Source organism: Haliaeetus albicilla, chromosome 11 (genome assembly GCF_947461875.1).
Source record: "Haliaeetus albicilla chromosome 11, bHalAlb1.1, whole genome shotgun sequence".
Taxonomy (NCBI): Eukaryota; Metazoa; Chordata; class Aves; order Accipitriformes; family Accipitridae; genus Haliaeetus; species Haliaeetus albicilla.
This window is the reverse complement of record NC_091493.1, coordinates 8,716,123-8,732,885: the sequence shown is the minus strand read 5'-3', so window position 1 is coordinate 8,732,885 and position 16,763 is coordinate 8,716,123. Positions and strand designations below refer to the sequence as shown.

Sequence of the window (16,763 nt, the reverse complement as noted above, 5' to 3'; positions counted from 1 at the left end):
GAGCAGAAAACAGCTCAGGCTGGTTTGGTAGTTACACCTAAGCATCCTTCCAACCTACATCTTTGCTGGGCTTTTACACTGCACTAATTCACCCATCATAAAAGCTACTTTCTAGAAATCTGTATCTTTTTAAGATATTAGTAAGTGGGTCTAAAAGTATATCCTTTGGATCCAATCTTTCGACCGTAAAGTCTCTCAAAACAAGCATGTACTATGAGAAGCCCATCAGAGACTTGAGAATATGGCTTTTAAAAACATCTTCTGTCTCTTCCATGAATTCTTAAAGAATTAATATAGCATGCATCAGGAAAAAAACAAAAAAAACAGTGACATTCCTATTTATAAATTAACTGATTTAATTAGACACCCTACACTTATTCCCACTACTTAGAAGCAGTTACAGCTGTTCTCTGCCTACAGAGGTGGAGGAAGCGAGGGGGGAGGAGAAATTTCCTTAAAAGATCACCAGTCCAGAGAAATGAATAGCAAAGCAAGGATATAAAGAATCCCACAACCATAATGCAAGTGTGGTTGAAGGAGGTATCATTCATCCTTATCCCAAAGAAAAAGAGTTCTTCAAAATCATGCTTGGAAAAGATAACTATCATGCAGAAAAAGCGCTGGAAGAAAACAAATGGGCCAACACAGAGCCAAGTTGCATTCAGAAACAATTCACAAGCAATGGGCAATTATATAAAACAACTTCATTACAGTTACAGACTCTTGATTTAGTACCTAAAATTTCAAACAGAACAAAGTATTTACCAGACACGTTTATATCAAGCCAGTCATCAGCATTACAGCCACTTTCCTTGAGAGAAGTGAACGGCTCGATCGACGTTATACTCCCATGCTCTAATTCTTGAAGGCAGCTCTCCTTTTGCGGTATTTGTATAGTTCTGTTTGGGTCTTCTATATCTATGAAATCATCACTGAAGTCTTCACTCAAATCATTTTTTTCAGAGGATGACAAAGAAGATATAGATATTTCATCTCCATCATCGCTCATACACATGACTTTTGACCCATGTTTTCCCATACTTTCATGCAGGCCCTCATCAGAATCCGTTCTTTGAGCATTGCTCTCTATAATACTGTTTTTCTCAATTGCTCTATTAATATTTGTTGAAATTTCAGAGTTCTCCACAATGCACGTGTCAGGAGTTGTACTTTTGCTGCCATTCACGATATTTCCAGCAAATCGCTGCCTGGTAGGCTTCAGCAGAGAAGGCCGATTTAATCTGTATCCAAAAGAAGGTGCTGACCCAGATCCATTCGACAGTGGGGGCTTCTTTGAACAAGGAGCTGACATACCGGAGTAGGGCCTGGTAAATCCGTACTTCATAGGTTCATTTCCATTGGGTACATCCAACTGACGTGCATTTCTTGACAACAAAGTCGACCTCTGAGATGTCCTGGCAGCTAGATTTTGACTATGATAAGGCCTTGTAAGATCCACAGCTTTATTAAAGGAATGTGACCTGGTTAAAGATGCAGTGGGAAGGAAAGAATTCTGAATGGAATGTGAAAAACTTTGTGATCTTACCATTTTTTCACAGGAAAAAGCCTTGCTATTGTCTGTAGATTGTGCCAGGCTTTCTCCTGAACTTGTCCTTGTGGCACTGGAATTAGCTCTAGGTCTCTGCAAACCTACGACTGGTCTATTTCCATAAAATCCATTTAAATGTGATTTTGGAGCATTGAGTCCAGAATATGAGGTCCTTCCTGACAGGGTACCTTTGGCGAATTTTGCTGAACTAGAGAGTCCAGGCAAAGACTTTGGGTTTAATTCCTCAGTAGAAGATACAAACATATTGGTTTGCTTTGCTGCTTTTGATGCAACCGAAGCAGTACTGTTCAAGCCCACCCTGAGCACATCATTACCCAATGCTCCTTGAGATTGAGAATACTTCTCAGAATCAATTAATTTTTCATTACAGTTATGCTTAGAGTTTGTCTCTCTCCCATTTTGATCATGAAGTTGATATTTATTTGATTTTTTCCAATTGAAAGAAAAGGAAGACATGCGAACAGTGCCATTGTGCTTGCCAAAACTTTTGCCACCATTATTGCCTGCTAAACTAACAGCCGTCCCATTCGGCATAGGTTGCAAAACACTTCCTAAAGTTTTCGTTCCATATTTCGGTAGCCTGGAAACCAAGGATGTCCTGATTTGATTTTTTTCTTCCATGAGCTATTGGGTACATTGGTCCTTAAAGAGTGCTTGAATCTGAGGAAAAAAAAAAAATATTAGACCTGAATCAACCACACATTAAACATAATTTTATATACATTTGCATCTATATGTTTACTACATTCCTGTGCATAACTATACCATGGTGATACAAAGTAACCCATACAACTTTTGTGAACTCCAGAGAAATACCTGTCACCAGTAGTTACTTGGCAGTAAGGTGTTATTCAGGTCACACCTTCCTCCCCCAACTTTCATTCTCTATATAAATGGCCCTTTTTTTTTTTCCTTCCTTTTGAAATCTATAAAATAAGCTTAAAAAGGAGTTGGGTTTTTTTTTCCATTTATCTATTTTGAGCAGCAAACTGAATTTTTCAAGTGTTACAATTATTAAATCACATACTTAAGACTTGATATTTAAAAAAAACCCACAAATAGAACATGGCACAAACCTGTAGTCAGCAATGTAAAACTGCAAAAATTATAATGTAAAGTCCGACTAAAAGCTAGTTTTTTGAAAATTATTTTCTTCAGTTTCCCCAATGTCTATGTTACAAGATACAAAATAATCACTCATCATCATCACCTTCACCACATCATTTTTTTTTCCAGATCTTACTGTTATCCCCAATTCAATATGAAAATTCCTAGCTGTTTTTTCCTCTGAAATGAAAACTGTAGTCTATTTTGGTCATCATCTTATTCATGTACAAGACTTGAGGTACAGCCCAACAGTTATGTAAGGTCAGTGCTAGTAAGTGAATTCAAAAGTTTCACTTCTGTGCAGCGACACATGAACACATAACAGTAGCTACAAAAGTACGAGATAGAAAGATAATTATAGCATTCATGCATTCCCTCGTATCTTGAATTTCACTTCCGTCCACCTGGTTTGGAATACAGGTATTCCACTACGGTCATGTCACTTTAGTCTATTTTATATAACACTTATTTTATAAAGCCATATCTGCTTTACAGACACATCTTTGCCTCAAAAGTTTTTGCCTTGAGAATTACGATATCCTTGCTTTGATATACTGCTTTTTGTTTCTTCCACACTCATCCACATACCCATCCTACTATTTGGACAACTAACTGTGTCTGTATCACCTTTTTGTACAGCACTTAGTCTGTTTTGCCTGGCTATACAATATGAACAACTTGTCTACATGTTATTATTAAAGACTTGCAATTCAGACAATAAGGCCTTGCGAAGTCTCCAAGTTTCAATGTTTCATCTTAAGGCAAGTTTTACTCTTGTGTTAAATTCTGTATTTGCAAGACCAGGTTTCTGTTTTTTCCAAGACAGTTGTAAAAGAGTATCTTGCTTTTGCTAGCCACGATGTTATGTTTTCATCAGTTTCACCCGCTGGTCTTACAATGGTGTAAAGACACAGAATTTCAGTCATTTATGTTATTCCCTAAAACTATGATCCGTGTTTCTCTTTTCACAGACCTACACACAGCTGGCAGGACTAAAAAACCCAGGAACATTTTTAACCCACAGCAATCATGGTGAGAATCAACACACGGCAAGTAACATACTTATTCAAGGTATAGAAAATATCTTGTGTAACCACAGCAAGCATTACCTTAAAGGGAGTCACTCCCCAAGCTGCAAAACCTCACTAAGAAACACTTAAGATAAAATCAAAGTAGCATTAAATTCATGCAGACAGAAGTGCCCTTAGGATTTTGTAAATGAATAGGATGCCCCAGAGCTGTACTTCTGGAAGTGGATCTACATTAAAACGATACAAACCGAAACATACTCAGAGACATGGCTTCTTAGGGGCTTCTAGTGTAGTGAAAATACCAGAATCCACATCCTACAACTGGTAGAGCGCATTTCCATTCAGAACCACACAAATCCAGAGTTTTCAAATACTGTTAATTCTTGCACACCAGAGACATAACCCTCACCTAGGTGTACAAAGCAGCAAACAAGTATTTCACCCTGGCGACAGCAAAACATTTAACTCACTGTGTATAATACGTGCCTATATGTAGATTTAGGTGTCTAAAGTTAGACATCTCAAAAACACTATGACCAACATCATTTACTAAGAAAAGCATTCACAGCATCTCATTCGTGTATCTGTACCTATAAAAAAGAAATTTGCCAACAGTGTACCTGTATACCTTGCAAATGCAAAAAACATTATGCTTTAGTATCACATGTCAACATCAAAGATATTTATTTTATGCCAAACATATACGGTAAAGGCAATAAAGTACACTTTTTTTTTAATAACTCCATGCATAAAAAATGGCCTTTAACATTATGATATATTCATTCACAGCAAGCATCGTACTGCAGATCCATCAAAAGATATCCCAACTCTAATAAAAAGGCTCAAGTCTCATAAAGAAATCTTCCGAATTAAGAAAGTTAAATTAGAAAGCTGCTAATTTAACTTTCATGCTTTATGGATAATTCCCTTTTCACATCTGTCTACCATCTCTCAGGTGGCTGCAAAATTTAAATGAGGCCATTTAGTTAGATTGCTTTAATCCTCCACCAAGTGCTGCAAATTAAACTTGAAAAGAAGACCTTTCAGTTCTCTAGGAAGGGTGCCTGCTCATTTATCCTTAATTGGGAAAAGACAAAACATTATCTTCAAGAAAACTGTACTGATTGCTTAAAACACTTCAGATAATTAAATTAAAAGACAAGCAATACTTGTCTGTGTTTGATTAGCTACATAACTGTAACTACTCTGTCGCCTTTTCAATTCTAGGTTGCATTTGTTTCGCTGAAATACAATGCCATCAAAAAAAACCCCAAAACTTAACAGTATCATATCTTGTATCATGTTACTTTTCCCAGAAAATGGGACATTTTCTTAAGTTCTCTTAAACATCCTCAATCTTTACATACATTTACTACTAGAAATTACACTACCCTAACAATGAAATTCCCTTATCAAGAAGCACAGTACCTGCCAGTTACAGTATGATTTCTGCATCCCACAAAACTCAGGTTCAATACAATTTAAGTCGTATTCTGCTGTACTATAAAGAAATTCAAAGTATTTTTAGACATCAGCAATTTATGGATTTTTTTTAAAAAGACATTTGAGCAAACAAGTCTTATATGCTTCGCCTTGGGAAACAGATTTTCTAGTGCACACAAGCCTAATCGGGAATTAAGCTAATTATAAAGAGCCTAGTCTTACATAATGATCCAGGGAAAAGGAATTAAAACTTACAGACCCTCTCTGAAGTACAATCTGAATTAACTGAAAAGCTGCTATACCCTTACCTTCAAGGATATTCAAGATCCTGGTGATAAGCAAAAGGATATTCATTCTTACTCTCCTTTGTGCTTTCTGTATAGGATTATTTACACCTCGACAAGATCCTCCAACGTTAGTTTCAACTAGCAAACACAACATTCACTTTTACTTCATTCACAGTCTGTCTCAGCAACATCAGGAAGGCCATTTCCTATATATTAACTTCTCAGCAAAGTTTAGTTTTGCATCTGAGACTCCACCCTACGTGTTGTGGAATGATTATTACAGCAGAAGACAGCTTAAGGTTCATACATTTCAATATTTGGGCACCTTAAAATATCGCAATCCCTATGATCCATGCTAGAGAGCTAACAGCATTTTCAAGTTCCAAAGAGATTACTATGAGTGGGACCAAATTCCCCTCCTATTGTCATAGGAGTGTGGAATAAACAGCTCGCAGATGAAACGTACCTGACAGACTGGTGACAGACAAGAGCAATTCTGCAGAACTATTGCTATGCCAACAGTTTCAGATGTATGTTTCATTATTCTTAGCAATTTTAAGACCACCTAAGCAGAAATACTGTGGAGCTAACTTAAGTTGCTTTTCTTAGAGCAACTTCCTCCCAGTGTGAAGAATATTTTTGAGGCAGACAAACATAAGTTTGTGTAACAGGATTGTGCTGGAAAAATCAAGATAGTCAACACCTCCTTGCTGCTTCTGGGTAACAAAAATGACACTTTCCTGTAGGTCTGCAAGAAGCTCGCAGCTACAGCGGCACACAAGCTTCCTTACCTATCCAGAAACATTATGTCCATCAGTGTCCATATATCAGCAAACACCAATTATTAATCAGTCATTTTTTTTGGTATTTGGTGTGGGCAGACTGACAGAACAACTGCTATGAAGCCTGTGAATAAATAAATTATTCATATTTCTGCCATCATGTGCTGGATATTATTGAAGCCAATGAAGTTTAATGACCACATTTGCCAAGCCAGACCTTATACTCCTATTATTTGCCTTCCGCAGAAGGCCTAAGAATTAAGATACTGTCTAATTCTACTTGTTTGGCTCAGTGACAGGTGATCTGAAGCAGCAGTTTACCAATATTCATGCATATTTATCTTGCCAACTCTACAGTGCTAGAATTTCCAGGGACCTTCATTCTTCTTCCTATAAAACAAAAGCATATTTCTAGTATATAAAAAACATGGACAGGAAAGTGAGAACATTCCTCCAATGGTAAACTAAATTATCTCCTCTAGTGAAAAGCTTACTTGGCCACAGCATTACATTAGGGTAGAGAAAACAACTGTTAACTACTGTCCAACCAGTGCAGAAAATGAGTGAAGCCTACCCTTGGGAACTGAAGAGCAAATGGCAGGCCACGAGCGGATGGCTTGAGGCAGGCACAATCTACTACCTTAAGTAACAATTACATCCTGTTTTCTGCACCACACTTTTAACAGGAGAGCCCTGCTGAAATCTGAGACACAAGACCACCTCTTCAAGGTGCTATGGACATGCTTCAAGACAGCTGCTCCTAACTTCCCACCGGCTTTCATGATAACCAAGATGCCCTCCACACAGAAAAAAGATACAAATTTGCCAACCTGAAAAAAGATTGTAGTTTACTTCTAATTATAATCTGCTGAATCTAGATACACCTCAGGGCTTTGTGAATTCAAGTGCACATGTAGTATTTCAACTCTGTCCACTGTGCATGGCTTACAAAAACCACCTCCGTATACCTCTGCGTTTTAACACCACAACTTCTATTTCTTTATTTATTTTTCTATTCAGGACACATAGAATACAGATCTTTTCACCACTGATCTGTGGTGAAACTTAAGCATTAAGAACTATTTTTCTTAAAAATGTAATTTAAAAAAATGCATTAGGACAGTTACGTGAAAATATCTTATTTCCACCAGCATATGGACATACTGAATGACATAAGGGAAAAATCAGGCAGAGCCCTGCAACAGGTGCAGAAAAAGTCTTCTTTAGCAAATACTTCAGAACACTGACTGCAGGATGGGTAGCATGACTGCAGGATGGGTAGCATGACTGCAGGATGGGTAGCATGACTGCAGGATGGGTAGCATGACTGCAAGTCAATTTTCAGCTTTAAGAGGACCATAAGAGCTTAACAGAATCAAAGAAACTGGCAGGAGATCTAGCTAGCAAACACCTGCTCTGAGCAGGACAAGCCCTGAGGAACTGAGGATGATAAATCCTGAGGAAATTCCACATGTTGTATAAATGAAATTGAATCAGAATACAACTAGAAATTCTGACAGCTCCAGGATTGAACTGAGTATTCACAACTGTCTCATATTCTCTTGTGCACAGACTGGCTACAGTTCAGTGAAAAAAGCCACCTTCTCTCAACTCCAAGATCCAGTAAGATTTATCAGTTCTGCAATAAAATCCTCCGAGCCTACCTGCCTTCCTTTCTTCTCCTGTCTTCAGTGTCTCCAAAACACTTCTGTTCTTGAATCAATTCCCATGCTTTATGAAGGCATCCATGAATTTGTCTCTCCCTTTCCTATGTCCAAACTGCACAGTGGTTAATACTAGCATCCTTGACAGTCTGCCTTTTGAAGGTACCATAGCCATAAAGTATGGTAAGAAATTCCAAGACACTCAATGCTTAGTTTTCTGTTTCTCTGAAATGATTTTGTTCTTCTGTGTTCAAAGTTGCAAGATTCTGTTCCCAGATGTCAGAAAGCTTAGAGGTAAGTCCTTCTCTATTCTTCCTCCCTCACACTTTGGTAGGCTGATGTTCCACCCATTTGCAAAGTTTGATCTATCAAACATTAAGCAAACCAGTTAGTTATCCCAGCTGCTGTTGCGCTGAATTACATTTACTGCTGGTCAGAAAGCACTAGGTCAAGGAATATAAGCAAAGCATGATAAAGGGAGGAGAGAACAAGAAAGACATCATGAAGAGATTAGGGCTTCTGTATTTCTAATATTGAACAGTATCTTTAGTCAATACAACAAAAAGATGTGATGTTCCTTGCAATCTTTAAAAGCATTGTTGTTATTCATCAGAATATGGTTTCTTAATGCTTTGTAAGGCTACAGGACACACACTTACTGGAGAAAAAGAAATAGGGAAATGCAGCTCTATTTTGTAGAAGAAAGCTACTAGACTACTTCCAGAATCAAAAACTCCATTCACATCGCTTAGGGCCACACTCTCAATTCACTCTCCCATTAATGCTATTTACACTGAGTATCAGGCACCTCAAGGAAGAAAAAAAGGGCTAAGTGCTATCTGCCCAGAAATGTAAGCTTTGTCATAGTTTGCCCACTTGTGCTCTACATATTAGTAAAATAGAGACTATACATTTTAAACCCTGAATTTTTACATCAAACCTTACCAAAAGGTTGAAACAAAACAGGATTTGAGTTATCATAAAAGCCTTAAGATTATATTGAAAAAAAAAATGTCATGCAAATATTAACTGCAAGTAAGATCTTTGCTAAAGTTTCTGAAATAGGTAAATTTGGCCTGATTTTTGGCATTCTTACACAACTGATAAGGCAGAAGGCAATCAAGGTCCAGGTGCTTATCCAGCTGCAGCAAGGGAGCAGCTTCAGGACAAAGAAAAGAAGATGGAAGAAGATACTTGGGGGTAGGGATATATTACTCCCAATAAAAGAGAATATAAGAGCCTGCAAAAAGGAAGAAATAGACTTTAAACAGTGCACTTTCACACTCTTCTTAAATGTTAACACAGGTTATTATAGTTCATTCATAAATGAGAAATGAAATGCAATGACACTTACTCTTTTCTGCATTAGTGCTGACAGCCTAACTGTTCTCAGGGACAGAAGTCAGCTAGCAATGGGAATAAAGCATTGCAGAGGCACAACTCCTCTCTGAAACCGCCAATCATCTGATGCATCCTCTTGGAGGAAACCATCAATTCCCTTCTTCAAAAGATCTACTCTTCTTGCCACAGCAGAGGCAAAACATAGGTCTACTCTGACTTGGTCAAAATTCTGGAAAATGCCTTCAGTAAGACGTAAAGGTGGCTCAGACACTGGTGGACATTGGGTTTTCCTTAAGTTGGCTTTTGCGCACTCTTCCAATCACCCATCCAAACGTAGCAGAGCCATAGCTTGTTAGATCTGAACTAGCGATGTCAACTCTGTACCTCCAGATATAGACACCATACACTTCCTTCAGAACACAAGATACAGAACATAGTAAGGCTTTCACTGGAAATCCAAAGAACATAAGGCGCAGCTGATAAAAACAGTACATTAAACATGCTGACCCCAAGAACAGCTTTGAAAGCATTGTGAGAGACAGATGGGATACATTATAATAAATCAGAAGCAGAAACAACTGACATAATCATGACTGATACACCTAGCTCTGATGCAGAAACACTCCTGCTAGAAGGAATTAAATTATGTGGATTACTTCATTTGTTATGTTACACAGCGAACAGCCTTCTGTGAACAGAACCACTGCAACAGATTCAACCTTAGCAAGCAAGTCATGTAGACCAAGCTTCTTCAGTAGGGTAGCTTAACAGCTCTTAAACTGCAGAAGATGTACTGTTCTCAAAATCTTTGTTGGTGAAGAGATAAAGAGCCTTTATTTGCTTCAATTCTTTGATGACATTATTCAGTTTAAATTATTACCAAATTTGCAAGGATAATAAACAGAAAGGGGAAAACCAAACTAAGACAAGACACTGTCTGCCTGCCTTACAGATCTAACACTCTGCAACCTAAAGACAAAGTTGTATGCTACAGAGAAGAAAAGAACTAAACTATCATATTACTCGAGCATTATTCACACACACACACACCCCACACAGAAGTACTGTGACCATAAAGCACATCTATATCTAGGTTACCCTCCCATGCTGTCTTAACGCTTGCTTGTATTTGGCAAGATTTCTATCCTGGAAGATAACCCATAATTGTGTGTATGTATGTGCATGTGTACATACGTATTCGAAAGACTCTGATCTTTCCCATTTGATGAAGATAGCTGCCTTTCACAAAAGTTTTAAAGCTGACATCACTGTCTAGATCATAAAGGCAAATTAAATTTTATGCTGTAGTTAATATTGACTGAATAGTGCCAAACAGCAACTGCAGTCTAGAATCCAAGCTTTCTAGAAGTCAAATGGTGGATCTCAGTCTCCTTTCAAAAAATTTTGTGATTATGTCAGCATCAAAGCAACTGATAGCAGAAACAGGCCACTGCTTTTGCTGATGGTATTATTCCTTCAGCAACAGCATTTCATGTTGGTAATTTCAATTTTTCTGAATTTACTCTTACAAGACAGATTAATCTGTCTCCGAGTTCAGACATAAAAGCAATGTCATTCTGCGAACAAGTAGGAATTACCTGCTGTTGTCTGGCAAATATTTCACTTAAAAATAGAGGAGCCTCCCTTTTCCCTCAGAACTATCTACTGTCACCAAATGATTCAAACACACCACTCCCATCTCTAACTCTACTAGGAAAGACTTACTTCACCATTAATTCAGTAATGAACTAGAGAGTCAGCTTCCAGTTACCGTTTTCTGCTACTTATTTAGTAATGCATGCTACCTGGAGCAGGATTTTCTTGCTGATAAGAACAGGCAGGCTGGAAGCCAAGTGAAACTTTGACTACAACTGATTATAAATGGAGATATCCCTTTTTAGACAGCCACCTTGTCCATCCTACTCCTCTAGTTTGTTTATTCAACTGATGCATCTTCTCTATGTAAGAACACTGAGCTGTCTTGAGCTAAAACCCTCTTACAGTGGTACAAACAGATATTGTTCAATATATTTTTGTATTGATTATATAATGACTAATGACAGAAACCCATCTGAACCACTACTGAACAGTTTATCTATGTAGGTATCTTAAGATTAAAAATTCCCATTAGTTTAAATCTGCAGTGAGGATGTGCTTACCACCAATACATAAGGTCTTTTTTTTCCCCTCCAGACGCACATGCTCATTCTTTCTACTGCTGCCTAAGAATTCTAGCTATAGGTTAAGCTGAATGACATGCAGAGATAATTGAAGGAGACTGCATGTAATTCATAGACTCACTGGTACTGAGATATCTTCAGTAAGCCTGAAGAGGTTCACAGGTGACAATTGAGCAAGACTAGACAAGATGAAGCAGAAGGATGATAGAACAAAATAGTTCTAGGAATTTCTTTTCTACATATTGCCAATGCTATTTCAACATAGTTTAGGTTTTTTTCAAAAGATCAAGACCTTGAGACAAGAACAAGTTAAACCACTGCTACAGAATTTTTAAAAAATCATATTGTTTAGTCAGCCACTGCTGAATTAAAAAAAAAACACAACACAAAAAAACGCAAAAAAAACCCAGAAAAAGGACTGATAAAGAAAACCTTTAAAACTTTTGTCATGAAAGAGAGCAAGTGAACTCTGGATAAGCTTGAAATATTATATAAATCATAATATTTGTCTGGGTTTGGAACATGGCAATTCAATGTCCAGATTCAATTCTCCAGCTCAGCTGTAGAGTTCCAGCAGTCAAACTTACTTTAAAGGTGATGAATAAAAAGTCACACTGTCTCCTGCGGTAGCCTTAAAATAATGCACTGGGAAGAGAATGAGCAGGGCAAGCACATAATGTGACTTTCTCAACTTTCAACTACTTCCAATTCATAAGATTTCTTGAATTTGATGTAGTTTGTTTAGGAACCCTCCACAATCCTGTCCAACCTGTCCTTGAGTCCCTAAACTTTTTCCATCCATGACTGCCTTAAGCAAGGAGTCCCAGAGCCCTACTAATAATACTTTCAAAGGTTATTTCATTGCCTTGCACAGATTCCTGAGGAGAACTACTTGTAAACTCCCTACATTGCAAGAACTGGCCACTGATTTCTGCTCTCCTTGCTACCAAACATAACAGTTACATTGATCAGTTTGTTTCATATCTATGTGCTTTCAAGAAGATACTGGATCACTTGTATTCTTTGAAGTGAAGTCTGACTTCTCTTCAACATCCACCCCTAACCAAAAATATTGCAGTCATATACTGGCATATTATAGCTTTCAGTCAAAACTTGCTTATTTCTGAACCACATCTTCAAAGTATCACTTTCTTGCTATTGAATTTCATTTCATTAGTGCTGAACACCTACAGCTTCTGTCTACAATTCTGTCTACAATAACTGATTGCTATTAATCAGTTCCCAAGCTCTCTAAAAGTATTCCAGTACCAAGCAACTTCACAAGTTTGCCACAGCATAACAAATATAAACATGTTTTTAACTACAGACTGGCAGCTCTCTAAGTATTTTAAAGTGTGTTTTGTATTTTCTTACTGATTTTCTGATAAACGAACAGTTATATCCAAATGTACCTATCAAGGTCAGTTTTCTACAACACAGAAAACACAGGTACTTGTTATATCCTCATACATTTGCAATGGTAAAAAAAAAAAAAAGATTCTCAAAGAAACTGATATGTGTAGCTTCACTTGTAACTTCACTTACTAGTGACAGCCTGTCCACAGGATCAGTTTCTCCCACATTAGCTTACAGAGTTACACAGTGACAGTCATCTATGCTTATAATTTACTTGAATTTAAAGGAAGCTGATACATATAATTTGTTTTGTTTAATCAAGATCTCAAATATAGTCATGGTAAAGTGTTATTTTTATAAACTATCATTTCAGAGAGCTTTCATGTCTGAAAAGATTTACACAGACAGGGATTAGGTTTGGTGGTGGTTTTTTTTAAACTCTGTTTACTGATGGACAAGGCTATACAGGATGAAAGATTCTGCTCCTTTCCTCAAGTCTCCTGCTATCAGCAGTAGCTTTGGCGTTGCCAAGTTTCCACCTATGCAAGTTTGCCTTACTGAGATGAAGGTTAGTTAAAAGTCATAGCTTCCCTCAAATAATCAAAAATACTGATCAACACATCTATGTAATAATTTCCTCATATAAGACTAGAAAAAAATGCATTTAGGTAAAACCTATCTTTAATATGATTCATGAAAAGAACACGAGTTGAAGTACCATACAAATTCAGATGGTAGTGAGAATCTCTATGTCTATCTAGAAGAGTAGTGAGCATCTCTGTATCTATCTAGAAGACATTCTTGAATCTCCAGCTCAAAGTACACATGGTATTTTTGAGTCAAGAGAACCCAGGATATTCAGTCCTCCCTTGACACTTTGCTTAACTTGCGCTGTGTGTGTCACAAGCCATCTGGGCTAATTAGGCTAAAAGCATAGGAGTTCTTTTGCTTCAGGGAACAAATTCAGAAATTGCTTGCAATTTAAGGGTTATTCCAGATCTATAACTTGTTCAACCACCACATAAAAGTAAAACCTTATCAGCCATTTTCCTCTGGCTAAGAAGCCAAGGCTCCTTGCAGTGAGAACCTTGCCAACATTAACCATACTTCTGCTTCAATCAAAGCCATTAAAATGCACTCTGCAGAAGACTACCTCAACTCATCACGGCCTAAGCGCTCACAAAAATCCCAACAATCTGTAGTGAAAACGTCATTTTACTGAGAACTTGTGACACCAGTTCCCCACGTGACCAGGGATAAGCATCCCCCACCCTAGGACTTTCTTGCTTCACTTACTATAGGATATTCTCAGAACTGCTCCAGCTGAATCCTCCCTTTAGAACAGAGAATAGCTAGTGAGCAAAGTCCAGATCTCTGCAAATCAAGATACTTTTGATCAAGGAAGAAACAATATTCTCAGAATGTCTCCCAAAATGTACCTATCTGATTGAAGTTTAAGAGCAAGCTGGAGTGTGTGTCCCAGAGGTACGAAGAAATGCAGAGACCTACACTGACTAGCTAAACTTCAACTTCGGAATAATTATTTTAACGCTGTTGGGATTTTATTGTAACATACGTGTTCGGGTATCCAGAGATTTACATAAGCTTTTTTATTGCTCCAATTGAAACACAATACAGGATTTTAAACCTAATTATCAAAAGCACCATTAGTATTTTGATCTTCTTAGTATCGCTGTTGGCACAGAATTTGACCCTGCCTGAAAGCTTCTAATTAAGATGATGGTGTTGCTGTTTAAACTTCCAAACAGTGGCTAAAAGAGACCACCACAACCACTGCTGCAAATGGCTACCTTTTATTCCTTCATCTCTCTTCTGTTTTCAGAGATCTGCACTTCCTAACAATTTCAGGCAAGCAACATTCGCCTGAAGACTGGTGGCACGATGGCTTTTTATCTAGAGAGCCAGTGCCAACACTTATTTGTCACTGGTTTATTCCAAATAATCAATCCCTCTTAAAGGATGATCAGGTCCAAAAGAAACAGGTTTTATTCCAGTGAGCTTTTACATGAACAGTTCTATTAAACGGGATTACTCATTAGCATGACAATACATTAAATGGGATCATTATGTTAATTGAGATCATTACTATTCATTTTTTCTATGTTCATATATATTATTACTTCAGTTCAAAACCACAAGGTGTTACAGTGGTCAAAAATATCAAATACAGAAATCTTCTAAACCTGAAACATTTCTACTGTTTAAATAGCTTTACAATTAGAAGACAATACTCAGCTGTTCTTGGAGTTCGTACATTGAGATTTCTATAATGAAAAGTACTAACTGCGAGCAAAGATTAAACTTTGACCTTAAAAACATTTTTTTCTTCTGCAAGTTGTACATTCATGTAGATCCTTGGTTAACATTTAGATAGCTGTTATTACTAAAGTTCCATTTGTTAGGCATGCACCTCTTCAGCTTGGAGGCATTAAATTCAAAATGGGCCCACAGAATTTAGAGTTATGCGATCATTACATGCATGTGAAAATATCTGCCAAATGTCATCCAGTATCACCAAAAAAAATGTAAATATTTACTGCCTCCCACTAATATGATGAAGAGTTTTGTATTTTTTACTGCTCCAGAAGACATACTTTTAAGGTTTCAGAGAATATTTAAAGTGGTTCTCAATTGTAAGAACATAACAATATGAGACCTTAGATCCACCTCCATTTCCATTTTAATACCTTTGTAACGAAAAATTCTGTTCTGCATCAAATTGAGGCTCAAAGCCCACAAACACCAGGAACAAACCTGCTACGAAGATGAAGCACCAATCCTACCAGTTGAACTAATTCCCCTGAAAAGTGGTAGACATCTTTATACAACGTACCAGATGGAGTCCCAGATCTACAATCCTTACCTTAATTTGTTGTCTGGCCTGTACACTAATGCTCTGCTACAGCATAAAGTTCCCATTCGGTTTTGCTTTCTTTAACTGAAGATAAACAGCTCGACTCCCTCCAACTCAAAGTTAAAGGCTGAAGTTGCCTACGGTTCATTGTGTGTCAAAGTACATTCGACAGAACACGATGTTAATAGCGGGCTCTGGATGATGAAAGCAAACTCTTAGTGTCGTTAACGCGAAATCGCCGTAACATACATAACATTCCCTTGTTGTTATTAGCGAAATCTGAACAGATTATAGACAAAGCAGATATTCCACCTTTTTATGTTTTTTTTTAAACTGCTGTCTTTGAACAACCACATACTGGGTGCTTTTGCTTCTTCCCCTTTTGGGGGCTACGAAGGGATCTTTGCGGCCAGGGCCCTCAGCAGCTGTTTCCCGATATACCCGCCGGTACCTCTCAGCCAGCAGAGAGCCAGGAGACGCATAAACCACCGCAAAGCAGGAGCCGACGGAGGAAGGCAGCGGCAGGCCTGCCGCCCCAGATCGCCCTTCGCCTCGGGCAAGCCCCGGACAGCGCCGGCCAAGCCGGCGGCGCTGCCAGCGCCCTACCAGCCGGGGACGGCCGCACCTGTGGCGCGGCTCGCGGCCAGCGGCACCGCGGCAGCCTCAGCTGACATTCAGGCCGCCCCAAAGCCGAAGGCTGCGCCCGGGCAGGGACACGCAGGAGGCTGCCCGGCCCGGCCCGGCCCTCCGCCGCCCTCCCCCAGCCTCCCGCGGCCCGCCATACCGCAGCATCCCCCCGCCCGAGGCGGCGACCCCAGCCCCGGCGGGAAGAAGGCGGCGGGGCGGGAAGGCGCAGGGAGGGCGCGGCGGGCCGCGGGCCGCTCCCCGCCCCCCCCGCCGCCCTTCGCCTCCCGCCTCGCCTCGCCGCCGGCAAGGAGACCCCCAGCAGCGCGGCCCAGCGTGAGAGGAAGGGGGGAGCGCCCTCCCCGCGCCCGCCCCCGCCCCACTCACCGCCGGGACGGGCGCAGGCCGGCGCTGTCCCCTCCTCGGGCAGGGCCGCGGCGCTCTGCGCCCTCAGGTGCCGGCCGCCAGCCGCCCCGCCCCGCCCGGCCCCGCCCCGCCCCGCC

The 16,763-nt window shown here is 39.3% G+C and overlaps 1 protein-coding gene across 9 annotated transcripts in view; it reads right to left on the bottom strand.

The window, feature by feature from the left end:
- The window catches only part of CCSER2 (coiled-coil serine rich protein 2), a 75,612-nt gene extending 58,849 nt beyond the window's left edge, over window positions 1-16,763 (bottom strand). For 8 of the 9 annotated variants that reach the window (XM_069796052.1, XM_069796054.1, XM_069796055.1 and 5 more), the window contains exons 1-2: window positions 16,648-16,763; window positions 766-2,230 (exon numbers count right to left, since the gene is read on the bottom strand). In XM_069796052.1, the coding sequence (XP_069652153.1) occupies window positions 766-2,191 (1,426 nt within the window). In that variant the 5' untranslated portion in view covers window positions 2,192-2,230; window positions 16,648-16,763. Of the gene's footprint in view, window positions 1-765; window positions 2,231-15,645; window positions 15,831-16,647 lie in introns of all 9 variants that reach the window. The other variant, XM_069796053.1, reaches the window with a different exon arrangement.